We start from the raw sequence: 26,158 nt of genomic DNA, 5'->3' as shown, positions 1-26,158 counted from the left end.
AAACATGTACAGTGACCTGGGTCTTAGATTTGCCCATCCTGCTGGAAGGCCATGAGTACACTGAAGGGTACCAGATGCCAAAGCCCTGCACGTTGGGCAGCAAGGGCCGATTGCCGTGCATTTATGGTTGTGGTTTATGCTCCTGCTGCTGTTTGGGGAAACCTCAAGCCATGGGATCTTACTGGCCTTTTCCTAGGAGTGTGGGAGATGGGTTGGGTGACATGGGTTGGGTGGAACAAGTGTCTTTCACCTAGCTTGGGACGTGGTTATGCTGACTGGTCCAGGATGAAACCTAATCTGAGTAGACATCTGTGGATGATAAATGCGGATATGGGACTGAGACCAGCTCTTCAGAAAAAGCGTGGGTGGCATTAATTAATTAGGAGTATTAACACACTGGCTTATACTTCCTTTTCAGGACAGAAACACTATGGGAAGAGGCAAGCTGAAAGATTTTGGTGGAAGACCATGACCTGTATTTTTGTTAATGTTGGCACATGGCATGTGACTAATAAAAGACTTGAAGTAGGTTTTCCTATTCCCCGTTACAGTGTCATTTCATAAAAATAGGTTGACCTCTCCAGATAATACGACTTATTCTAGAGCTGCCACTATACACTTTTTCCTCCTAAAAGCCTGAAAATTCAGGATGAGCCTAACAAGTGTTCCTTTAAATATCTGAAGGTCTCTTGTGACCTAACACATTTACCTCAGTACCCCCATTGTGTGTGCGCCCCCCCCCCCCTAGTTTCCTTCAGCATAAAAGTAGAGCTGAGTTGCAGATCTTTAGGATAAATCCAGACTTTCCACATAGGTACTAGAGATACTTGTGTGTGCATACTTACAGAAGGAAATTAAGGACAAACAGGTGGGCCAGGTACACAGATAGCACAATAATGTCCTCAAACAAGGGCTTATTAAAGCTAGGCTTGTCCTCCGAGCCTTTTGGTCTAGGTGTTGCTGGTTCCATCACATCCTACCACACACAGCCACCAAACCTAAAAGCGAACTTGTTGGGTGAAGGGGTGCTTGAAATGGAGGGTCCACATTGCCCCCACTTGGTACGTAGCATGACCCCAGAGAACCTTTTAAGGATGCAGGGTCACCTGAGATGGCCCCCTGGGTTGTGTAAATCCTATGATCCACTTTAATAACCCCAAACTCTGATCTCCCAAGAGTGGGTAACATCCCTACCTGGAAGACATTTCAAAGACATTTCAAACCTTGCTCAATGGCCCTGTGGTTTTTCAAACTCCAAAGGCTGATGGGCAAAGGAAGGCAGTGGTGGTGCAGGAATGGTCATCATCTCAAGAGTTGATTACTAAAACCTTTACAAAACATTTCCAAAAAGGTAAAAGTTCTTCCAGCACTTCTGTTAAAAAAGGAGTCTCTCTCCATCACAGTCTGTGTCAGCGGCTCCTCTGTCCCGACTATATCATGGCAGGGATCTCCGAGGATACGGTGTCCAGGGGCTGCCAGTGACAGTCCATCAAGGCGTCGTATAGCTCCTCACTCTGCTCCATGAACTCCTTGTTGGCCTCCACCACGTCCAACTGTGGCATGGGGTCTGCAAGAGAAGCCAGGGTTGGGTTCAGAGCACCAGAAGCACACAGAGCCATGGACTCTTCCCTCTCCCAGCTTCCCCTGGGAAGTTCCCTGTTCTCTGTGTCAGAGCCCCTCAGGGCCTCTAGGGGCTCATACCCACTGCCTTGCAGGGTTTCTTTAAGGATAAAAGTGGAGGGCGCCTGGGTGGCTCAGTGGGTTAAGCCGCTGCCTTCGGCTCAGGTCATGATCTCAGGGTCCTGGGATCGAGTCCCGCATCGGGCTCTCTGCTCAGCAGGGGTCCTGTTTCCTTCTCTCTCTCTCTCTCTGCCTGCCTCTCTGCCTACTTGTGATCTCTCTCTGTCAAATAAATAAATAAAATTAAAAAAAAAAAAAAGGATAAAAGTGGAGTTACTTAGAAAACATCATGCATAGCACTCCAGTCATATTGGCTGTTTCTCCACCTCCCTAGAATTCATGTGCCCGGCATCAATTTTGGGTTACAGAAATCGGAACAAAATGATTAAGTTCAGAGCACTAGGTCTTCGAAGGGAACATTATGTAGCAGTGAAGATCTGCCTCAGCTGCATACAGCTTGGTTGGATCTCACAAATGGTGTGTGAACAATTTACCACGATGAGTACCAAGTCTGTAGAGAATTGCTGAATCACTATATTGCACACTGAAGCTAATATAACAATTATATACCAGAATTGAATTTAAAAGAAACGCTGAGTATTGAATGAAAAAAGACAGTACATATAACTGCACTGTATGAAGCTAAAAAAACAGGCAATGCTAATATTATTTAAAAATGCATATCTAGAAAGGAATGCATATCTAGAAAGCAATTACCACAAAAGACAGTAATTTTCCCTCGCTGGGCCATGGATTTTGAATGGGGGAAGGAAAGCTTCTGGAGGCGGGCAATGTTCTACTTGATCTGAATAAAGGTCTCATGAGCAACTGCTTTATAATTACTTAATAAACTACAGACTTGTTTGACATACTTTTATGTATACATTACACTTCACAGTAAAAGAAGTTTGAGAAAACTCCTTAATCACTATGATTGGTAACACTGTACTTTTCCTTGTAGTCTTGTGTTGGTCTAAGATGTACACACACAGGCGCCTGGGTGGCTCAGTGGGTTAAGCCTCTGCCTTCAGCTCAGGTCATGATCCCAGCGTCCTGGGATGGAACTCCACGTCAGGATGGGAAGCCTGCTTCCCCCTCTCCCCACTCCCCTCTGCTTGTGTTCCCTCTCTGGCTGTCTCTCTCTGTCAAATCTTTAAAAAATAAAATACACACACACAAACACACCCATTCATTAAAACACTTATTTTACAATTAGAGAAATTAGAGAGGACCTAAGGAAATAGATCTCCCAGGACTTGGACTGGAACACAACATTGCTTGAGATCGTAATGCTCCCCAAATTGATCTACAGATTCAATGTACTGCCTTTCAAAATTAGCTGCCTTGTTTGCAGAAATCGAGAAGCTGATCCTAAAGTGTAGATGGAAATGCAAAGGATTCAGAATAGCAAAAACAATCTTGAAAAAGCACAAAGTTCAAGGACTTGCCCATTTCAAAACTTAGCACAAAGCGACAGTAATAAAAACTGTGGCAGTGGCCTAAGAACAGACCTAGAGATAATGGAATAAGATTTTAAGAAAAAGAAAAAAAAAATGGATGGCTGGGTGGCTCAGTCAGTTAAGCATCTACCTTCGGCTCACGTCATGATCCTCGGGTCCTGAGATCCAGTCCCACATCCGGCCCCTTGCTCGTCAAGAAGCCTGCTTCTCCCTTCGCCTGCTCTACCTCTGTAAGCTCTCCCTGCTTGTGCTCTCTCTGACAAATAAATAAATCTTAAAAAAAAAAAAAAGGACTTAAGAGCCCAAGCCCATCATCTAACTTAATAGTAACTTCGTTTTTAACAAGGGTGCCAGACAATTCAATGGTAAAGAACGGATTTTCAACAAACTGTGCTGGGACGACTGGATGGCCGCAGGAAAAGAATAACGCTAGACTCTTCACACTTCACACAGAATTAACTAAACAGGGATCAAAGACCTAAAGGTAAGAGCTGGAACTTTTTTTTTTTTTAAAGATTTACACAGCAAGAGAGGAAACACAAGCAGGGGGAGTGAAGGAGGGAGAAGCAGGCTTCCCACTGAGCAGGGAGCTTGTCTGGGGGCTGGATCCCAGGAGACAAAGGCAGACACTGAATGATTGAGCCACCCAGGTGTCCCTGAAACTGTAAATCTGAGAAGGAAACAGATATAAACAAGCAGTGCCTTTTAGATAAGATACCATTTAAGCACAAACAAAAGAAAAAAATAAATAGGACTTCACAGAAATTAACTTTTGTGCTTCAAAGGACATTATCAAGAAAGTGGAGAGGTAATTCATGGGATGGCCCAATTTTAAGTCATACGTCTGATAAGGGAATGGTATCCAGAACAGAAAAAAGAAACTTTCATAATGAAAAAATAAAAAAGACAACCCAATTTTAAAGTGGACAGAGAACTTGAAAAGTCGTATCTCCAAAGATCTGCACAAAATAGCCAATAAGCATCAACATCCATTAGCCATCAGGAAAGTGGGTATCATAACCACAATGGGATCCCGCTTGAGATCCACCAGGATGGCTGTAACAAAGTAGAATAACCACCACTCGTGAGAATGTGAACCCTGTACGCTGATGGTGGGAACAGAAAGTGCAGCCCATTCAGAAAAGTCTAGCAGTTCCTCCAGTGGTTAAAGAGTCTGCCATTGGATCTAGCAATTCCATTTTGAGATAGAATAATGAAAACTTCTATGTCCACATAAAAACTTACGCATGAACGCTCATAAGTAATATATCCGTAATACTGAAAGTGGAAACAACCCAAACGTCTATCACCAAAATGGATATCCACCCAACGGAATACTGCTCGGCCATAAAAAAGAATGACGTGCTGACACCTGCTACAACGCTATGCGTCAGTGAACGCAGCCATTCACAAAGGACCGCAGGTTATACACAATTCCATTTATTTAAAATAGCCTGGGACGCCTGGCTGGCTCAGTTGGTAATGCATGCAACTTGACTCTTTTTTTTTTTTTTTTAGATTTATTTATTTATTTATTTATTTGTCAGAGAGAGAGAGAGAGAGCAAGAGTGAGCACAGGCAGAGTCAGAGGGAGAAGCAGGCTCCTTGCGGAGCAAGGAACCCAATGTGGGACTCGATCCCAGGACGCTGGGATCATGACCTGAGCCGAAGGCAGCTGCTTAACCAACTGAGCCACCCAGGCGTCCCGTCTCTTAATCTCAGGGTAGTGAGTTCAAGCCCCACACTGGGCAAGGAGCCAACTTTAAGAGCCTGAATAGGTAAATCCAAAGAGAGAGAAAGTAGATGAGTGGTTGTCAGGGGCGAGAGGGGGCTGGCATACAGTGAATGCTGCTGGCTGCAGGAATCAGGTGTAATGGGTGCACAATTATGTGACCACTCTAAAGACTACTGGATTGTATGCACACTTTTTAAAAAAGATTTATTTATTTATTTGACAAAGCTCACCAAGTAGGCAGAAAGGCAGGCGGAGAGAGAGGAGGAAGTAGGCTTCCAACTGGGCAGGGAGCCCGATGTGGGGCTCAATCCCAGGACCCTGGGATCATGACCTGAGCTGAAGGCAGAGGTTTTAACCCATGGAGCCACCCAGGTGCCCCTGTATGTACACTTTAAAAGGATGAAATCTGAAAATAATTTTTAAAAAAAGTGAAATCTATTATGTAGGTTATATCCCAAAAAACAAAGCCCTAACTGGGATTTTACTACATATTTTATATCTGGCTCTCTTTTACTGAAAGCATTTCCCTATGTCAATACTCTTAGACATGATTGAAAAAAAAAAAAAGACTACCATTTGTTTAACAAATTCTCTACAGGTATTTATCTGTACCAATGATTATCATTTGGGGATAAGATCTTTCATGTAAAATTACAGATCCAAAGGATATAAACATCATAAAAACTAACTTTTTAAGTGTGTCTGTCTGTATCTGTATCCATCTATATTTTTTTTTCTTAAAGATTTTATTTTAAAGTAATCTCTACACCCAAGGTAGGGCTCAAACTCATAGCCCTGAGACCAAGAGTAGCATGCTGCACTGACTGAGCCAGCCAGATCCCCCAAGAAACACAGTATATTTGAATTTAAATTTGATTATTAATAGCATGATGGTTAAAGTTTAACATGTCAACTCAGCTATGCTATAGTGCCCTGCTTGGTCAGATGCAGTCTAGGTGTTGCTGTGAAGGTATTATCTATAGATGCGATTAATATCTGCAATGGGCTGATTTTGAGAATATCCTTAGGGGGACAAACGTAAGAGACTCTTAATCTCACAAAACAAACAGGATTGGCGGGGGGAGAGGGGAGGGAGAGGGTGGTTGGGTTATGGACATTGGGGAAGGTATGTGCTGTGAAGTGTGTAAGCCTGGTGATTCACAGACCAGTACCCCTGGGGCTAATAATACATTATATGTTAATAAAAAATTAAAAAAAAAAAAAAGGTATATCCTTGGGGAGGGGTGCTTGGGTAGCTCAGTCAGTTAAGTGTCTGCCTTTGGCTCACGTCACCATCTCAGGGTCCCGGCATAGAGCCCCAAGTCAGGGTCCTGGATCAGCAGGGAGCCTGCTTCTCTCTCTCCCAGTCCCTGACTTGTTCTATCTCAAATAAATAAAATCTTAAAAAAAAAAAAAATCCTTGGAGCACCTGGGTGGAGCCTGCTTAAGATTCTCTCTCTCTGTCTGCCTCTCCCTCCCCCATGCTGGAGCATACTCTCTCAATAAATAAATAATCCTCAATAATGTCAGTGGGTCTCATCTAGTCAACTAAAAATCTTAAAAAAGGCTTAAATGTAGTTGAGATTTCCCAAAGGAATTCTGCCTCAAGACTGTGACATAGAAATCCTGCTTGAGTTTTTAGCTTGCTGGCCTGCCTTACACATTTATACATAATATATCCTACTGGTGATATAGTATAAATTACCTTTCGTACAAATAGCATGTGTAAACCTTTTTTTTCCTGTCATTTACTAGCATGTGTATTTCTTTTGTAAATTATTTCAAACTTTCTCACTACTTTTAAGAATCTGTTTCCTTTTCCAAACCAGTGCTAATCTTTTCACGTTAAGTCCTATGCCTCTTCCTAGAAAAAGAAGGATCTTTCTCTTAGAATCTTATTTATTTTTTTTTAAGATTTTATTTATTTATTTATTTAAAAGATTTTATTCATTTATTTGAGAGAGAAAGAGAGAGAGCATGAGAGGAGAGAGGTCAGTGGGAAAAGCAGACTCCCTGCTGAGCAGGGAGCCCTATGTGGGACTTGATCCCAGGACTCCAGGATCATGACCTGAGCTGAAGGCAGTTGCCCAACCAACTGAGCCACCCAGGCGCCCCAAGATTGATTTTAGTTATTTGACAGAGAGAGACAGTGTGAGAGGGAACACAAGCAGGGGGGAGACGGAGAAGGAGAAGCAGGCCTCCTGCTGAGCAGGGAGCCTGATGCAGGGCTTGATCCCAGGGTCCTGGGACGGAGACGTGAGCCAAAGCCAGACACTTAACTGACTGAGCCACCCAGGTGCCCCTTCCTCTTGGAATTTTAATCTAAATTACAAGGTTTGAGCATTTACAGAGGCTCCCTACGGAATCTTAAAGAAAGCATGAATGTCCTGGTTTCTCCACTCAGTGTAGGCAACAGCTTATAGAAGCAGTTCAGTAGAGAGCTCGATCAAGGTCAGCTATTTGTGTGAACCAAAGCCTGTGGATGTGTGTACAATACACTCAGTGTAGGCAACAGCTTACAGAAGCAGTTCAGTAAAGAGCTCGATCAAGGTCAGCCATTTGTGTGAACCAAAGCCTGTGGATGTGTGTACAATAGAGCATCCTTCCTCACTCTGAAGACAGGGCCTGAGCCATGGCTCATTGAAAGATCCCTGCTGTGCTCCTCTGGGTGGGTATTAGGTTGAACCAGGAGGCAGTGTAAGTCAGCAGTAAAAAGCATTTAATCTGGAGCAAGACTGCAGGGGTTCTAAGAATGACTCCATCTCTTGCTACTATGTTGAAACTTACAATATCATTGACCTTGAACAAGTAATTTGACCCCCTTACCTTGGTTTTTTATCCTATAAAACCAGAATAAATTGTGGTACTTAGCTCAACACAGTTGTGAAGGTTAAATACATTAACAGATGTAAAATGCTTAGAACAGGGCCTGCACATAGTACAACCTCAGTTAACTATTAGCTATTATCAACTCCCTAAGCCTCAGTTTTCTTTTCTGTAGACTGGGGATTATAACGGCACCAACCCACCATCATAGTGTTGAAAGGTAGCAGGACCTGGCGCAAAATATGTCTGGTATTATTATATTAATGGGTTGATGGATGAGAAAGAGACTGGAAAAGGAGTTATACACAGATATTATACTCAGGTTAATATTCTCTTAAAAAAAAAAGGGGGGGGGGGGGGGGGGGGAAAAAAAAAAAAAAAAAAGAAAGGACAGTATTCCCTGGAGGGACCAGTCAGAGACTGAGTAAAGTCAGGGCCTCCAGGCCTGACTTAGCCCCTAACTCACTGGGTGAGCCTGAACAGAGCACTTGGGTGGCCAGGTCCCCATGTGTCAGCTAGAGCCCGTGTTCTGCCTAGTTCACCCCCAAGGTCACTGCTGTTAGATTAGATGACAGCATGTACGTACAAGTGCTTTCTTATTATTTTTTTACTTTTACTTTTTGTTTATTTTATTAATTTTTATTTTTTTTGAAGAGAACACGTGCTAAGAGCCTGTGGGGTGGGAGGCGGTGGGGAGTAGGGGTAAAGGGAGAATCTTAAGCAGGCTCCAGCGTGGAGCCTGACAGGACACGGGGCTTGATCTCATGACCCTGGGGTCATGACCTGAGCCAAAAGCAAGAGTTGGTCGCCTAAGTGACTGAGCCACCCAGCTACCAAAGTGCCCCAAGATTTTATTTTTTAGGTAATCTCTATACCCATCATGGGGCCCGAACTCATAAGCCCAAGATCAAGAGTACATGCTCCACTGCTGAGCCAGCGGCGCCCATACATTTTACTTCTTTAAAACTTAACATCTAATCAGAAACATGAACATTTTCAAACCTTAAAAATCCTTTAAGTATTAATATCGCATTTGAAAAATCATTTATTTGAAAGTTAGCAATTCCTTCAGTTTAATTTTCCTTTTTCCTGTGTTAAATTCGATAAAAATTACACAAATACTTAATAATGGCTATTACTATGTAGCTGATTGGGGTGATTTTTAGTTTCTTCATAATATGTTACTGTATTTTCCAAATTTTCAATCATACCTATTACTTGAGAATGAGAAAAAAAATGTAGTTGAAAATATACAGGAAAAAGTTAAAATGAGATAAAAAATGAATTTTACAAACTATCAAACAAACATAAGGCAGCAGTGTCACTGGAGACCTACACGTGGGGGTTGAATGTCCCAGGTGTAGGAGTGACCAGCTCTCTCCCCGCTGAGCTGCTTCTGGGCTCTCTGGGGCTGCACGCACACTGGGGAGCCACACACCCCTTCTCACCATAATTACGCGCCCACTAGCTCTGCCACTAGAAGGCAAGTTCCTCCCCAGCAGAATCCGCCCCGCATTCCTCAGTACAGTGGCTGCCTCAGAGCAGTCACCTGAGAGAGGACAGGGGGAATGAGTGAACAAACTTCTTTCTTACCTTCCAAGGCGTCATCCCCGACTTCTTCATATGTCTGCCAAGAGACCAAAGAAAGGGTGAGAAGCAGCGTGAACTCCTGGCGGAGACGAGGAGGCCTCGCTGTTAGCAAATAAGAGGCTTCATCTTTCCCCATTTTTGTCTGAAGCCTAAGCTCACCACTCCCTAGGCCGGGGCTGAGCCACGGTTACCTGCATGGTGCTCTGCGTGTAGCCGTACTGGGGGTAGCTGTAGCTGTAGCTGCCTGTGTTCTGGTCATAGCCCCACTGGGCGTAGTAGTTCTGGTACTGCTGGTAATACTGGTTGTAGCTGTAACTGTACATCTGACTGTACTCCACTGGCTTCACACGGCTCCTTAGACGGAGACAGAATCAAAAATGAATACAGGCCAACATTGCCATAGCACTTACTGCGTGCCAGGGGGTATTCAAGTGGCTTTATGCAGATTAACCCACTCAATCCCCACAACAAACCTATGCAAGAACAATACATGTATTCCTATTTTACAGATGAGGAAACGGAGGTCCAGACAGGTCACCTAATTTGTCCAAAGCCCCACAGAGATTCAAACTCCAGCAGTCTGGCTCCAGAGCCCAGGCTTTATGCCAGGAGTTTTTGTTGTTGATGTTTTTGAAGATTTTATTTATTTATTTGACAGACAGAGATCACAAGTAGGCAGAGAGGCAGGCAGAGAGGAGGAAGCAGGCTCCCCGTGGAGCACAGAGCCCGATGTGGGGCTCTATCACAGGACCCTGGAATCATGACCTGACCTAAAGGCAGAGGCTTTAACCCACTGAGCTACCCAGGGGCCCCATGCCAGGTGGCGGGGGGACAGGGACGGAGATGACACGTGTTTTTCTGCCAGCCACAAAAGCTCAAGTGAACACTGCCTGGAAAATCTGGATTTAGGATGATCCAAGAAGCATTTCAAACTGTAGAATGTCTAATCACCTCTTTCCCACACAAAAAGAAGTGCTCCAGTAGCCTTACCATCATCACTGCAGTCACAGCTACGGTTTATGGAGTAGGTACTCAGGACTTGGGCCCACTGTTTTTCAGATACAGGTCCCTATTTTAAGTCCTGCACAACCCTATGACAGAGTTACTGATTATTGTTCCCATTACACAGATGAGAATAATGAGACTCTAAAAGGTTAAGTGACCCACTCAAGTCTACACCTAGGACTGGAGCCAAATTTAACTCCAAGACCACACTCTGAACACCAGACCACGACACACAATATTTGCCCTGACAGATGCAAGACACCTTGTGAAGCTCCTAAATCCTGCAGTCACCAGTCAGGCCTGAGGCCCAGGCTCAGTGGATAGCTTTTTTGTCTGGCTGGCATGGCTACCCCAGCCACTGCTAACCAAAGACAGAATGTCAGGCCTGCAAAGGATCCGTTGCTTTCAAAAAATACACAAAACCATATATGTATGGGGCATGACCAGCGGCCCTAGAAAAGAGTGATCAAAAGAAAACATGGCGGTGTGCTTCTAGAGGCCTCATACTTCAAAGAGCCAGACTCCCAAGTGCAGCCAAATGCACAGGAGGCAGAGGCTTACACCACGCCAGCTGGCCAGTAAGCACAACTGTAACGGTCACATGGCGTGGGACATGCCTGTGTCCTCAGGACTGGTGTATGCTATCTCCAGAGTGAAGCCAGAAAGGAAACCAAGTCATAAGCAGGAGCTGAACCACCACAGCAATGCCTGTCACAGGAACCACAAATTCTTAAAGTCTGAATGAGCTCTTCCCAAGTTCCTTTGGAGTTTAGTGCCTGTGTGGTGAGCAGGATTTGGCCAGAGCAGTGAGACACTCCACGTCTGACCGCCTTAGCACCACCTCCTGATGGGTGGCTAGATGAAGTCCAATGGCAGAGACTCCCTCCCCTGGCCCAGTGCAAGGCTGGAAACTGCTAATGGTCTCATCCATGACTACTCCGCCATGTCCCCAAGGACTCTGCCACCCTCCTGATACATTCATGGAATTGAAGAAGTCTCTCAGCCTGGGTCTGTACATTTCTTTTTTTTTTTTTTTTTTAAGATTTTATTTATTTATTTGACAGAGAGAGATCACAAGTAGGCATAGAGGCAGGCAGAGAGAGAGAGGAGGAAGCAGGCTCCCTGCTGAGCAGAGAGCCCGATGCGAGGCTCGATCCCAGGACCCTGAGATCATGACCTGAGCCGAAGGCAGCGGCTTAACCCACTGAGCCACCCAGGCGCCCCTATTTCTGTTGTTTCTCTGTACTCAGCTCTTGCAGATAAACTCTCAAAGGGACCTCTTACTGCCCTTAACTCCTAGTGCTTGATGGCGCTGCCCTAGACACAGGCACCCAATTCTGACAAGGATCAACCGAGAAATGGAACAGAACACGACCTCCTTGCAGAAGGGCTTTTCCTTCTCTTGTTTACAGCTACAACTCTGATGTCCAGGCCAGGGCCCGGAGAGCTGTAAGGGCTCAGTCGCCGACTGAATAAATGCTAACACATCAGAAACCACCAACACCATCAACACCAGAAGAACACAGGACAGAGCACACGCTCCAGATACCTGCAGCTGCCAAACGCTGCGAGGGGGACTGTCCAGCTACACGGGAAGGGGAATGTGTCTATGAAGAGAACTTGGGGGGGGATGGGGAGATTGAGACTATAATCAAAAATAAAGAAATCAATCTACCACATGTAAACTGATCCACACGGAGTGTGTATTTGTATCTGCGTATCATAGATGTCTATAGAGAAGCTTAGAAGTCAGAAATCATAGTCACTTTAGGGTAATGAGGAAACCTCTTTTAAATATTTTCTGATATTTTTATAGAGTTTATTACTATTTTTTTTTTAAGTTTATTTGAGAGAGTGTGAGAGAGCAAACAAGCAGGGGGAGGAGCAGAGGGAGAAGCAGGCTTCCTGCTGAGCAGGGAGCCTGACGGGGGCTCGATCCCAGGATCCCAAGATCATGACCTGAGTGGAAGGCAGACACCTAACTGACTGAGGGCACCCAGGTGCCCCTCTAGAGTAGAGTTTAGAACAAGTAACAGTTTGGGAGGGGTGGAACCACTCAGGCTGATCTTCCAGGTATTAAACACAGTTAAACAGCAAAGAACCTCCAAAGCTTTTGCTGCTTTGAAAAACCTAGCTCCCTGGAAGTTCCGCCCTCAGAATGTAGTCACTCTTCTACCCCTGGCATGGAGTCTATCTGCCTCGGCACTGTGGACCCGGGCACGCGGCAGGCAGGTGCCGTGTGGGGCCATCCTGTACAGGACGGCATGCTCACAGCTCTCCCGTCTCCACTCACGGGATGCCCACCCCACCTCCTCACCCAAGCTGTGACAACCAAGATTATCTCCAGGTGTTGCCAATGTCCCCTATGGGATAAAACTGTCCCTAGTTGAGAACCACTGCTTTGGTTAAAGGTTAAAAGATTCTGTGCAGACAACAGCTGCCTTCTGAGTGAGAGACTTTGGAGCCTTAAGGGAAGGAGGGCTTTCTGACTGGCATGGCAGGTAGGATGATATATGCAATATTCTGTAGTGTTTGGATCTTTAACTCTTAGTCATTCCCAACCGTTAGCCATTCCCACAGCTAAAATAGGGTGTTTTTTGTTTTGTTTTGACTTCTGCTCAATTCTTATTCATTCTGTGGTTAAATTTCTAACAGTGATACTACCGGGCAAAGAGCAGGAACATTAAGTACGCAGGACATGCTGCTTTCCCAGGGCTGCTACCGGCAACGTCTGAATGAATCTGCCCTCGCAGGTCGTCGCTCTGCCCCAGCCACAAGCTTCTGGAGACGCCGGGTCAGGCTCATTCATCTGCAGCGCGCAGCACAGGGCCCGGCAAGCAGCAGGCCTCCCTCCACCGCACCCCGCTCCCCCAGCAGGCAGAAGCTCCGATTATCAACAAGCAGAGAAGGAGCATGGGTGGGGGTGAGGGGCAGCAGTCCAGAGGGCGGCCAGCTCCCTGCCCGTGCAGGACTCACGCTTTGGGGATTGCCACACTTAGCCGCACAGGTTTTGATCCCAGGCCAACTGCTCCCTGGCACTCGGTCAGAGCTCGCTTCTGTTCCAGTTCATCTGTGAATTTCACAAAACCATAGCCCCTGCAGAAAACAAAAGCACATTCCCTATTTAGATCACAAATGTGATGAAAGATAGAGTCAAAGAATTGAAGAGGGGGTGAGCCTATCCAGCTCTGTAGGAAGGGATGAGGTCCCCAACCATAGAGGTAGGCTGCAGAGCAAGGTGAAACTCTGGCCCAGAAGGAGCCCGAATCCGGAGGAATCTCCTCTAACCCTTCACTGATGGGGCTCCTTGCCAGTGGCTTCCCTCCCAATCTACTGGAAATCCTCTTACCACCATCATCATTATGGTAGCGGTGGTGGGAATAACAGCTGTGGTTCACTGAGCAAATATTTACGTCTGCCCTGTACAGCAGGTATCACGTTAGGCAACGGGGGCTCAGCAGTCACAAGCAGACAAGGTTCTTGCTCTGCTGAACTCATATATTTTTTAAGATTTTATTTGAGAGAGAGAACATGTACACACGAGAGTGGGGGAGGCACAGAAGGGGAAGGAAAGGAAGATGGAAAGAATCTCAACCAGACTTTGCATTGAGCCCAGAGCACCACGTGGAGCTTGATCCCATGACCCTGAGATCTTGACCTGAACCAAACCAAGAGTCTACTGAAACCAAGAGTCAGACGCCTAACCGACTGAGCCACCCACGTACCCCAGGACTCATATTCTACTTGGGAATGAATACTGGTTATTTCATGAACCCTTATTATTTCCTAGGCACTGTGCTAAGCATTTCCCCAGGATTATCTAATCAAACTGCCCCACGATTCGATAATGGTAGTGTCCCTATTTTACTGAGGAGGAAACCAAGTTCCAAGGGATTCAATAACTTGCCTAGCATCATTGCAGAAGCAGGATTCAAACCCAGGTCTGGGGCTTATAACTGAAGCTTGTGCTTGTAACTATTACTCTGATCAAAAATAAGCCTTTCTTGGGTTGTGTTTTTTTTTTTTTACCTTTGAAGTAACAATAATAGATAAAATGACAAGCACCTATCAAGCATATCCGACAACTTTATTTATAGTATTTCATGTCACTGGCAGGTCAGGCCTGGGAGCAAACTCTCTTAATCAGCATCTGTTGTCCTGAGGAAATTGGGTGAGAGACTGGGCCAGTCTGGGAGTCAGGCTGCACAGAACAGTCTGGCTCCAGAGCCCGGGCTCTTCCCTACTGTGCTACATGGCCTCGCTCTATCAGCCCCATCTCTGAGACAAATGCTGGAACACGGTGGCCATCAGTCATAGGTAAGGCCTTACTTCGACACGCCCGTCTGGTCCAAAACCACCTTGCCTCCCCGACAGGAGGGGTAGACTTTGACGAAGAATTCATACAGCATGCCATCATCCACATCTGGGGTCAGGTCCCCCACAAAGAGGGAGTACTCAGGGCTGAGAAGAGAGAACAAGATTCAGAGACAGACACCAAAAGCTTTGTTCTAACAAGCTCTTTTGGCCCATTCTAGGTAAACCTCTCCTGGGTCTTCATGGGGAACAGCACATCTGATGGGTCCTTAGTTAGGTCCTAATTTGTGGTGCCTGGCAGTCCTGGCAGAGAGTTATGGAAGCAGCCCTGTTCTGGGGGCCTCATCCACTGAACAAAGCCTGTCTGGCTTCAAAGTATAGGAGTACAGGTTGGGGGGCCTGGTCAGAGGTGCTCAAAAGAGAAACCTACACACACTGTATTTGCTGCCAATATTTTTGTAAGTAATCGCTATGTCCAATGTGGGGCTCGAACTCATGACGTTAAGATCAAGAGTCACATGCCCTACCTACTAAGCCAGCCAGGAGCCCCTCACTGCAATTTTTAATTCAAGTGGTGAAAATGGAGAATGAGAACTGGCCCTTATCTCCTAAGACTGAAAGCAGGGCTAAAATGAAATCTGCCAACTTTTAGAACATGGGTCAGCAAACTTTTTCTATAGAAGGCGAGATAGTAAAAATTTTAAGCTTGGTGAGGCACCTATGGTTTCTATTGCTTTTTCTGTTTTCATAATCCTTTGAAAGCGTAAAAACCATTTTTAGCTCATGGATGATGTAAATCAGGTCACATTTTGTCAACCTCTGTTCTAGAAAAACTAGTTAAAAATAAATCAAACAAGCATACTCATAATTTTCTTAGTTCAAGTATGATACATATTTCTTGTTTAAATCAGAATACACAAAAAGACAAAAACAAAATTACCAGTAACCCAACCACTCGAAGGTAATTACTACGAACACTGTTATATATTTTTGTCTTTTTTCTTTGGCTTCTTTGCGGGTGTTTTGTCTTTTCAAGATTTTATTTGTCAGAGACAGAGAGAGAAGAGAGAGTGAGCACACAAGCAGGGGGAGCAGCAGGCAGAGAGCAAAGCAGGCTCCCCACTGAGCAAGGAGCCCAATGTGGGACTCAATCCCAGGATCCTGGGATCATGACCTGAAACGAAGGCAGACGCTTAACCAACCGAGCCACCTTGTTTTTCTTTTTTAAAGTAGGCTCCACCCCCAGGGTTGAGTCCAGTGAAGGGCTCAAACTCATAACCATCAGATCATGACCTGAGCTGAGATCAAGAGCCGGACACCTAACTGAGCCACCCAGGCACCCCTGGCTTCTCTTTCTGAATTTACAAAACTTGGGTATGACTACCTCATTTTGTTTTTAGCATTTTTTTCACTTTTAACATATTACCAACTTCCTGACCTGTCATCATTTTCTGCAAAATGACTTATACATGGATACACAGTACTCCAATTAATGAACATATTGTCATTTAAGCCACTTCTCCGTTACTAGGATTATTTGGGTTTTTCCCCAATTTCCCCCATTCTACGTAATATTTCAACAAATACTTCTGAGGCTAATCTTTGGACACGTCCATGTAGAATGACAGGGTCAGTGGGTACAAATCTTTTTAAAGCTCTCGCTACATTGTTTTAAAGCTTCTGAAGAGCACCCTGAAACAATCAATTTATGTCACTACAGCAGGTCAGTTCTTACTGAACACAACATCAATACTGCGGGTACTAAGAGGGTGGAAGGCTGGGGGCAGGACCAAATAAAGACAAGACACAGGTCTTGACAAGGACACTGGGCAGGTCCACCAGCGGGGAAGGGGAGGAAGTCATCCTTCAGGAGGAAGGCAGAGTGGACCAAACTAGGCTCCCCAACCTCCTCTTTGGTGGTGATCAGCACAGTGATGCATCTTGTCTCCATCTAGACACTTGCTGGGACCTGAAGCTACCCTGGGGCTACCCTGCACTTACCTGTTATCCGGTTGTTTCCCATAAGTGGCGTAGTTTAGTTTAAAACGTTTTGCCTAGAAATTTAAAAACAAACAAACTAAAACAGAGAAAGGTGTTTCAAGAGTCAAACAATATTTGAAAAAAACTGAAATGAATTACCTTGGCCAAAACATCTCCCCCTCTCTAAGCCTCAGCTTTCTCTCCTGTATAAAGTGAGGGGGTTGCACGGATGACCGCTAAGGGCACTGCCAGCTCCATGGTTCTACGAGCCCAGGTGTGCCAGCTTGGTGCGGCCGTAAGCTAAGTAACTGTGGGAAGAGCAGAATGTAACTCTCTTGCACTGTGTCCTCACTGCGGCCAGCCTGTTCTAGCTTCTCAATCAGGCAAGCTAGAGCTTCAAGTCTTCCGTGAAGGGAGGCGGTGGTGCAGAGTGCAAAGGGCCTGGATTTTAGAGGCAAACCAATCTTCAGTTTGCCTCCTGCCTCTGCTACTTACTACCTGTGCTGCCTCGAACAAGTCATTCAATTCCCTGAACTTCGGTTTCCTGGGCTGTCAAAGATAACAATGCCCACTGTGCAGGGTTGTTATAGAATTAAATAGAGTACGTATACAGTAGGGCTTCAATAAATGATAGTTATCGATGACAATAAAAATGGAAACATCATCATTATCCAAGTGTCCTTACAGGTGTGGCTCCTGGCAGGGGTTTCCCATTAATTTTATGCAAACACTTCTCAGCTGTGGCCAAATCTGCAAATTCTACAAAACAGTAGCCAGCTGGGATTCTGGAAAGAAAGCAAACAAGAGAAAGAGAATGGTTACAGATGGGATTCCCAGATGAGACTGAGCCCTGGCCTGAGGGGAGGGAAAAAATGTTTTCCTAATCAGAGCCCAACCTGTTTTTATTCCTTGCCAGATTCTAGTTCAGAACTAACTGCCAGTCCCAGACTCATTTGATAAACATTCATTTATGCACTGTACCACCTTTGAAGTACTTTTGCCAAAATATTTTTTTAAGATTAGAGAGAGAGAAAACGTGTGCCTGGGCAGGCACAGGCACCTGCACACGCAGGGGGAGGAGCAGAGAGAGGGAGAGCAGCAGACTCCCTGCTGAGCACCGAGCCTGACTGACTGCAGGACACTGTCCCACAACCCTGAGATCATAACCTGAGCTGAAATCAAGACTCAGACACTTAACCTACTGAATCACCCAGGCGCCCCTCAAAATATTTAATACAATCCAATCAAACTCTCAGATCTAATGTTCAGTTTATAGGGAACGTAAGGGACAGAACAAGTAAAACACCACCACAAGGGAGCAAATAAAACCAGATTCCAGAATGTAGGACCTTAGTTTTACCTCTTTAAAAAGTCAGTGCTATGAGAAGAGGTAAGAGGTGAGCTTTTCTACACTTAAAACTGATGATCCTTTTGTAGTTCGTAACTGTGATGACTGAGTGTTCATACTGTTGTGACACGTACCTCCCTTAAACTCTGTTACAACCTTAGCACACAACCTGTTTGACATGAAATTAAAAACAAAGAGAGAGACATAAAAAAAAAAGCTTTAAAAGATATTCTGGGGGTGCCTGGGTGGCACAGTTGGGTAAGCACCCAACTCTTGGTTTGGACTCAGGTCATGATCTCAGGGTACTGAGTCCCTGGTGGGGCTCCCTGCTTGGTGGGGAGCCTGCTTTTCCCTCTGCCCCTCCCCACTGCATATACTCACACTCTATCTCCCTCTCTCAAATAAATAAATAAATAAAATCTTAAAAAAAAAAAAAAAAGAATATTCACATTACTGTGTAACCACGGACTGCATTCTTAAGCCCTGTACTCTGTTGCACATTATTTTCCACAGGTCTTATCTTTTTCCCTTATTTTCTTGGGTCTTAGTTTTTTTTTTTTTTTTTTTTTAAGATTTTATTTATTTATTTGACAGACAGAAATCACAAGCAGGCAGAGAGGCAGGCAGAGAGCGGAAGGAAAGCAGGCTCCCCACTAAGCAGAGAGCCCAATGCGGGGCTCAATCCCAGGACTCTGGGACCATGACCTGAGCCAAAGGCAGAGGTTTTACCCCACTGAGCCACCCAGGCGCCCCGGGTCTTAGTTTTTAAATTTGCATTTATTTATTTTACAGTATTCTTATAGGCCACTTCAAAGTCTGTCAAATGAGGCAAGACATAAATGTGATGTGTCTGTAAGTACCACCAAAAGAACAGCCAGAATTTAGTAATCATGGATAGGAAAAGATAGTTCTAAATCTGATTTCAATAAAGCAGAAAGTATTACAGAATGTGTTTTCATACCAGTAGCTGATTATCTAGGGTTTTCTGTTTACAAGAGCAAAAAGAAGAACAATATTTAGGCTAGTATGATCTACCTTTACCTAGTAAAGGACACCTGTTCCTAGAATACAGTGCAAATAAAAAGCAAGTGGAGGGACATTGTGGGGAAGTGCGGGGGGAATGTAGGCACCAATGCTAAAGAGGAGGGAGCAGCAGAGCCCTGGCCTCTCAGCAAAGGCTGGGAAGCTGCTGGCTCTCCCTGAGTGTAGCTAGTACAGGTTCTTCATCCCTGCTCTGGGCTGCAGCTCCCAGACCTCAGGATGAAAACTTGAGGGCCCCGTGGACTAGTGCATGTAGGGGGGTTCTCCCTGAGAAACATTCCACAAATGGGCACAGGGTCTTTTCTGAGACTGTTCATCAGACCTGAAGGCTCACAGTCAAGGTGTGTTAATGGCCTCTTGTAGCAGGACCTAGGGAGACCCTCTGTGGTCTACTCTCACCATATTTTCTACCAGGCTGTGTAATTGCTTCTCCTTTTCCACCTGTCCCCTGGCAGGTCCTGGGGACCTGCCTCCCAGGAGCCAGGCAGAGACAGGCAATGAATTCTCTATGCCGGCCTCAGAGTCACTGAAAACTTCTGCTTCATTTGATACAGAAACACCTACCGAGACAGGCCAGCGGAAAGACCTGTCCTTGCCAACTGTAGAGAACAGGCATGGAACCACGTTTATTTCTGTAGGACCTATATCATATGCTCCTGTCTAGAGTGTTCTGTTGTTAGTTTGGAGAAGTTGGTTCCTAGCGATCACCTGGCATGGTGCTGGTTTTTCCACAGTCCCTTCCTCATCCACACTGCATACCTGTGTATCAATGGCCTCGTGGCTACCTTGGTCTTTTCTCATTTCATAAAATGGTTGAAAGACAACAACAACAAAAAAACCTGAAACAAAACAATCCAACAGTTTCTAGGTATGAAGCTGCCTTGGCCCCTCCAGCCAACCTAGTAGTCTTTTAAGTTTTAGCAAGCACCCTTAACCCACACGACTGATGAACTAAACCTTTGTACATTTATAGATCCTGCATTCTTTCCTAGAAAGAACACAGCACTTCTCCATGTCACCAGGCTCTCTTGCACCACCCGGGGCACCAAGAAACCAAACCCTCTTGCACAACCCCCCTCCTACCCCCTCATCAAGGAACCAGACCCCACTGCAACACCTCCAAGCACTATGATAACATCTGTCGCCGGCACCATAGAGACTGCATGTAGTCACAAGTTGTCACAGACCGCGGCACTCCCTTAACTGATTAACCGCCCAAATCACTTTAAAAACTCCTGGGCCAGGAGAAACCTTGGAGTTGGCTTTTGGACAAGAGTCCACCTTCTCCCTAAGTAGCGGGCTGGCTTCCTGAATAAACCTCATATTCCTTTCCCATCAAAACTCATCTCTTGTGGGGGTGGGGGGCATGCAAGGGGAAAATTACTCCTGTCTAGAATACTGGCCTTTTCTGCCAAAGGCAGCCACACCTGGGTTTCAGAAACAGGTACTGGATTCCGAATACACAAAGTACCTGTCAACCAACCAGCCAGAACTGACCACACCCACTTCATCTCTCCCATATGTATTTTTCAACCATTTGACGTTTTAGCAGCTGCTTTAGTAGAGTACTGGCAGAGCAGCTGCTCAGTACACACTGCCAAACTGATAAGAGAATCCTTCTTTTTCTAACTAGACCCCTTAAGGGAAGGAAGAATGGGGAGGCAATATAGCACCACTATCTCCAAATATTCTCTGCATTTTGTTTTGTTTACATATTGTGCTGCCCCTCGGAACAATTTGTTACTTAAACTGTAACCCGGGGAGGATTTTACTAGTTGCCAAGCACATTTAGATATGGCCTTAAAAAATACTGATACTGACAACAGGTCTTTGGGGAGAAGGACGATGTACAACCGTGAAGCTGGGCAGCTGGGGATGCCCGGCTCGCTCAGGGCGGAAGGCCGCCCCTTCACCGAAGCCGGGCAGCCGGGAACGCCTGGCCCGCCCAGGGCGGAACACCGCCTGCTTCAGGGAAGCCGAGCACCCGAGCACCCGAGAACGCCCGGTCAGCTCAGGGTGGAACGAAAACCGCCTGCTTCCCTTTTTCTGCTTCCCTTTTTCTTTGTCGCTCCTTTCTCTTCCCAGAAGTGCTCGTTGTTAGTTAGATGAGTCCTTTGAATGTGCTTGGTTAACTAGAAACCTTACCCTCCTCCTTGCCTGCCTGCAAGACGAGACTAATGACCTTCATCAATCCTTCTGTTGGCTATTGTTTTCTCTCGAATAAAAGTGAGACTGTGGAGTTGCTCGTGGCAGCAGTCCTTTTCGACTGTTGTCCCCTGCTCCCAGTCTTTTGCAGCTGACTTGTTTGTGCCTAATTCTTCTCTCGTCACCGACTGGAAGCAGCAACATATTTACTGTTTTGCTTCCCCATGAGAACGTCATAAACTCCATGAGAGGAGGAACTATGCCCGGTTTGTTTCAGCCACATATCCCGGGAACCCTGAACAACAGCACACAGTACTCTTCCATAAATAAGTGAATGACATGAGTTAAGGGCACTCATGACTATAAGAACAGATCTGAGTCCTGGCTTGTCATTTCATAGCTCTGCAAACTTTAAGACAGTTATGAAGCTTCCTAATAACAGTACTTAACAGTACTTAGACTTCTTTGTATTTAAGAAATGATTTTAGGGATGCCTAGCTGGCTCAGTCCATGGAGCTTGCAACTCTTGATTTTGGGGTTGTAAGGTTTGTTTTAAACATTTTATTTATTTGACATGGCGGGGGGAGAAGGGGAGAAGTGAGCAAGTGCAAGCAGAGGGAGCAGCAGGCAGAGGGAGAAGCAGGCTCCCCGCTGAGCAAGGAGCCGGATGTAGGGCTCGATCCCAGGACCCCGGGGATCAACCGAGCATAAACAACTGAGCCACCCAGGTGCCCCAATGGGGTTATAAGTTTGAGCCCCCATCAGGTATGGAGATTACTTAAAAATAAAATCCTTGGGGCACCTGGGTGGCTCAGTGGGTTAAAGCCTCTGCCTTTGGCTCAGGTCATGATCCCAGGTCATGATCCCTAGGATGGAGCCCAGAGTCGGGCTCTCTGCTCGGCAGGGAGTCTGCTTCCCTTCCTCTCTGCCTGCCTGCCTCTCTGCCTATGTGTGATCTCTGTCAAATAAATAAATAAAATCTTTAAAAATAAATAAATAAATAAATAAATAAATAAAAATTTTTTTTTAAAGATTTTATTTATTTATTTGACAGAGAGAGCTCACAAGTAGACAGAGAGGCAGGCAGAGAAAGAGAGGGAAGCAGGCAGGCTCCCCGCTGAGCAGAGAGCCCGATGCGGGACTCAATTCCAGGACCCCGAGATCATGACCCGAGCTGAAGGCAGCGGCTTAACCCACTGAGCCACCCAGGCGCCCCAAATAAATAATTTTTTAAAATATTTTTTTAATGATTTATTTATTGGGGCACCTGGGTGACTCAGTCGGTTAAGCATCTGGCTCAGGTCATGAGCTCAGTGTTGTACAATCAAGCTCTGCATAGGATAAATAAATATAAAAAAAACAGAATTTTTTCCTAAAGAATTTATTTATTGATGACAGAGAGAGAGTGGGAGAGGGAACAAAGCAGAGGGAGCTGGAAAGGGAGAAGCAGGCTTCCTGCTGAGCCGGGAGTCCCAGGATACTGGGATCATGACCTGAGCCGAAGGCAGACACTTACCAACTGAGCCACCCAGGTGCCCCTAAAAAAACAGAATCTCAGAAAATCATTTCTATTTTTCACTTTTTCTTTTCTTTTCTTTTTTTTTTTTTTTAAAGATTATTTATTTATTTATTTGTCAGAGAGAGAGAGAGTGAGAGCGAGCACAGGTAGACAGAGTGGAAGGAAGAGTCAGAGGGAGAAGCAGGCTCCCTGTGGAGCAAGGAGACCGATGTGGGACTCGATCCCAGGACGCTGGGATCATGACCTGAGCCGAAGGCAGCTGCCCAACCAACTGAGCCACCCAGGCGTCCCCTATTTTTCACTTTTTCAAAGAGAGAGAGCAAGCGAGAACATGAGCAGGAGGAGGGGCAGAGGGAGAGGGAGAACCAGACTCCTGGCTAAGCAGAAAGCCCACTTCCCAAGACCCTGACTGAGATCAAGACCTCACCTGAAAGCAGACGCTTAACTGATGGAACCCTGTGCCCTGGGAGAGAATCTTAAGCAGGCTCCACACCCAACGCAAAGTCCCACTTCAGGCCTGACCTCAGGACCTTGAAATCATGACGTGAACCAAAATCAAGAGCCCAGGTTTATGACTGAACCACCCAGGTACCCTCTCTACCTCCCCCCACAAATGACTCTGAAGTGCTTACTACCTAGTAGATCATAATCTGTTTATATTTATTGAGCATATGACATATGCCAGACTGCTCTAAATGCTGAATGTAAACTAACCATTTAATCATCACCATAACTCTATGAGGTAGATGGTGTTATCATCTCCATTTTCATAGTCACAGTGACATGGAAATGGAGAGGTTTAGTATTTGCCCAAGGTCACACAGTAGACCTAGATTTTTCAGTCTGACTCCCCAAAGTCCAGTCCTTAAGCAATGTGCTATACTCCCTCTCAGTAAGCCCCCAAATGTTATACGTTTATAACATTGTATTAACTACTATTCGGGGTGAGAAGCCCTGACTTTTCGATGTTTACATTCTCGAGAATGACACTGGCCGCACGGTTTATTAAAGGAGAACTGAGAAGCTGGAAGGAGAAAAATGTACCCAGTCAGGCGGTTTCGGATAATTTTGACGCTCATCACGGTCTCCCCCATAGTGGCAAAGGCTCTGGAGATGAAATTCTCATCCATGTAGGGCTCCAGCTGCGTAAATACAAGAGCAGAGGATTAAGGCCAGCGTCCAAGCTCATTCCCGGTTCCAGAGCCCACCCAGGGCCGGCTACACGCTGTTGGTGGGGGCGAGGCTGAGGGGAGTAGAGACTTTCATCCACATAGTGGCCTGAATCCCACCTCCCACGTTTTCAATCCTTTAAACTACCCCTTCAAACTTGGTCCCTTTCGGGAGCCTCCTCCCTGGATCTAGGAACCCTATCCCTCCAGTCCGAGAGCCACAGCGTCCTTCAGTCCTTGGGATTCCTGCCGTTCTATCCCCGCAAAGAGCGTCCCTTTCCCTTCCAAGAACGCAGGCGGAAGGCCAGGAACCTCCATCCTCAGACTCGGTCCCCTTCACCTAAATTCTGGGACCCGCCTGTGTCACCTAAAGAACTCCTTTCCCCATTCACTTCCACCCTTCTGGGAGTCGAAGGCCCCTCCCCTTCAGGCTTTTCCTGCCCCCCGTGACACTACGGTTCGTCCTCCTCAGACCCGAGCAGCCGCCCTCACTCACGTCGCCCATCCACAGACTGGCCGCCATGCCTGCAGCCCGGCCCAGAGTGTGCGCGCGCGGAGGAGGCCAGCGCCGGCGCCAGAGTTGGGCACCGGAACCGCCAGGGAGCATGCGCCTCCGACGCCTTCTGCGCACGCTCCGAACCTCAGCGCCCAGGGTTGCGCCGGGATTCGCTGCGCCGGGATTCGCTGCTCCGGGTTTTCCCGACGACCCGGCTGACAGGGCGCGGAGCTCCTGGACTCCGGAGGGCTGCGACGAGGAGGAGTCCGCTGGCTGGGGCGGAGCAGGTACTAAGCCGGCGCTCGGGTTGCTCGGGAAACTGGTTTTCTCGCGTTTCTTTCTGACCATGTATTCAAACACACGTACTTTTTTAAGATTATAAAACTTGGGGCGCCTGGGTAACTCGGTCGGTTAAGCGTCTGCCTTTGGCTTTGGTCATGATCCCAGCGTCCTGGAATCGAGCCCCATGGCGGGCTACCTGCTTGCCCCCTGCCTCTGTTCCTCTTCCTGCTCTCGTGCTCACTGGCTCTCGATCTATCTCAAATAAATAAAATCTTAAATAAAATAAAATTGGGGGCGCCTGGGTGGCTCAGTGGGTTAAAGCCTCTGCCTTCGGCTCAGGTCATGATCCCGGGGTCCTGGGATCAAGCCCCACTTCGGGCTCTCTGCTCGGCAGGGAGCCTGCTTCCCTCTCTCTCTCTCTCTGCCTGCCTCTCTGCCTACTTGTGATTTCTGTCAAATAAAATTTTTTAAAAAATAAAATAAAATTATAAAACCAGTTATGCTCACTGTAAAAAACAAAAACAACAATAAAACCCAACAAACCTGCAAATAGTCCCCGTTGGGAGCCAGGGCGATCCAGTTCCACTGCGTGACCTTAGGCAAAGCACAGGTCTGCCCTGGCCACCCCCTGACCCTGTTTCCCAGTTTGCAAGACATGAGATTGTTGTTGAAGTTAGATGGGATTCTTCTATCATTCCTGTATATAACCCTGGAGTGGAAAGAGGGGGCGGAGGGTTCCAGGGAGTGTAAATTGACACAACCCTGTCATCTCAACCAAATAATCCCAAATCTCATCACTCTACCTTTTGGAGTCCAGTATCCACTACCGTAACCCAAAGCGCCAGCTCTTAACTTGTCCCAGAACAATGACCTGTCCGTAGAAGGCCTTCAGTGAACACTTATTACAATGACTAGATAATCCCGACAGTTTAACTCTCCTAGTCCGGGAGCGTCTAAGGCAAAACCTCACCCTGGCGCCCATTTCTTAGAATGGGGAGCTTCTGTAAGTGATCAACTCTAACAGTGAAGTTCACCCCAAGTGCTTTAAGATCCCTTTCTGGGCTGATAAGCCACTAGGCCTTTCTTTACCAGTTTATACCTCCTAAATTCAGGGCCTTAGGCCCCCAAGTGAAGTGCTTAGGCGTCTGAAAACTTGAGATCCAGCCACTAGCTGCCACATTTCCAGGTTTATCCTATTTACAGCAATAAGTAGCAAGTATAGCGGCTGGGAGGTTTGGCTATCAATCCCAGCCCCCTCTCACTAATTATTTTGGCAAGTTACTTAGCCTGAGACTAATATGGATAACAGCCATGCTACCACATTGGGTGTTGTGCAGAGAAGATGAGAAGTTGGGAAAGTACTTGGCCCCATGCCTGGCATCCAGTAAATTCTCCAACATGGTATTTGGAGGCCTTCAAATTAGCGTGGAGAGCTGTTCCTTTAGTACTATTTGCCAGCCCCTCTGCTGTGCTCTTTGCTTACTACAAGTGGAAGACTTTTAAATCTTTGTTTCTTTTTAATTCAGAGTGTAAACTTCATGAGACGGATTGTTGTGTTTTGTTTCTAA

General features: G+C 46.1%; 1 protein-coding gene and 2 non-coding genes across 5 annotated transcripts; 2 read left to right on the top strand and 1 right to left on the bottom strand.

Annotated features, from left to right (window-relative positions):
• The first annotated feature begins 274 nt into the window (after positions 1-274).
• LOC132002387 (small nucleolar RNA SNORD99) lies at positions 275-348 on the top strand. The gene has a single exon (XR_009399872.1). It is a non-coding gene; the product is annotated as a small nucleolar RNA SNORD99 (small nucleolar RNA).
• A 463-nt stretch (positions 349-811) lies between these two features.
• Positions 812-24,419, bottom strand: TRNAU1AP (tRNA selenocysteine 1 associated protein 1). Of its 3 annotated transcripts, XM_059376873.1 has the most exons (10): positions 24,309-24,417; positions 23,688-23,785; positions 17,276-17,375; positions 16,612-16,664; positions 14,626-14,757; positions 13,273-13,392; positions 12,961-13,077; positions 9,483-9,645; positions 9,295-9,328; positions 812-1,567 (listed from the first exon to the last, which is right to left on the bottom strand). In XM_059376873.1, exons 1-10 carry the CDS (start codon positions 24,333-24,335, stop codon positions 1,431-1,433), a joined length of 981 nt encoding a protein of 326 aa, XP_059232856.1. In that variant the 5' UTR covers positions 24,336-24,417; the 3' UTR covers positions 812-1,430. The 3 variants fall into 3 exon arrangements, with proteins under 3 accessions (XP_059232856.1, XP_059232857.1, XP_059232858.1); XM_059376874.1 differs by lacking the exon at positions 12,961-13,077; XM_059376875.1 differs by lacking the exons at positions 16,612-16,664; positions 17,276-17,375 and having other exon boundaries at positions 24,309-24,419.
• On the top strand, positions 18,016-18,117 carry LOC132002391 (small nucleolar RNA U13). The gene has a single exon (XR_009399876.1). It is a non-coding gene; the product is annotated as a small nucleolar RNA U13 (small nucleolar RNA).
• Positions 24,420-26,158: the final 1,739 nt, after the last annotated feature.

The sequence above is a fragment of the Mustela nigripes genome, chromosome 14 (assembly GCF_022355385.1).
Source record: "Mustela nigripes isolate SB6536 chromosome 14, MUSNIG.SB6536, whole genome shotgun sequence".
In the NCBI taxonomy this organism is placed as follows: domain Eukaryota; kingdom Metazoa; phylum Chordata; class Mammalia; order Carnivora; family Mustelidae; genus Mustela; species Mustela nigripes.
Note: the sequence above shows the minus strand (reverse complement) of the source record. Positions and strands in the feature narration are given on the sequence as shown.

Excerpts from the sequence above, each read along its gene's own strand:
- TRNAU1AP (XM_059376873.1), bottom strand. The coding sequence starts at position 24,335 with ATGGCGGCCAGTCTGTGGATGGGCGAC. Across the intron at positions 23,786-24,308 it reads CCAGTCTGTGGATGGGCGAC|CTGGAGCCCTACATGGATGA; the intron begins GTGAGTGAGGGC and ends GTATTTACGCAG. Across the intron at positions 1,568-9,294 it reads CGGGGATGACGCCTTGGAAG|ACCCCATGCCACAGTTGGAC; the intron begins GTAAGAAAGAAG and ends CTTCTCTTGCAG.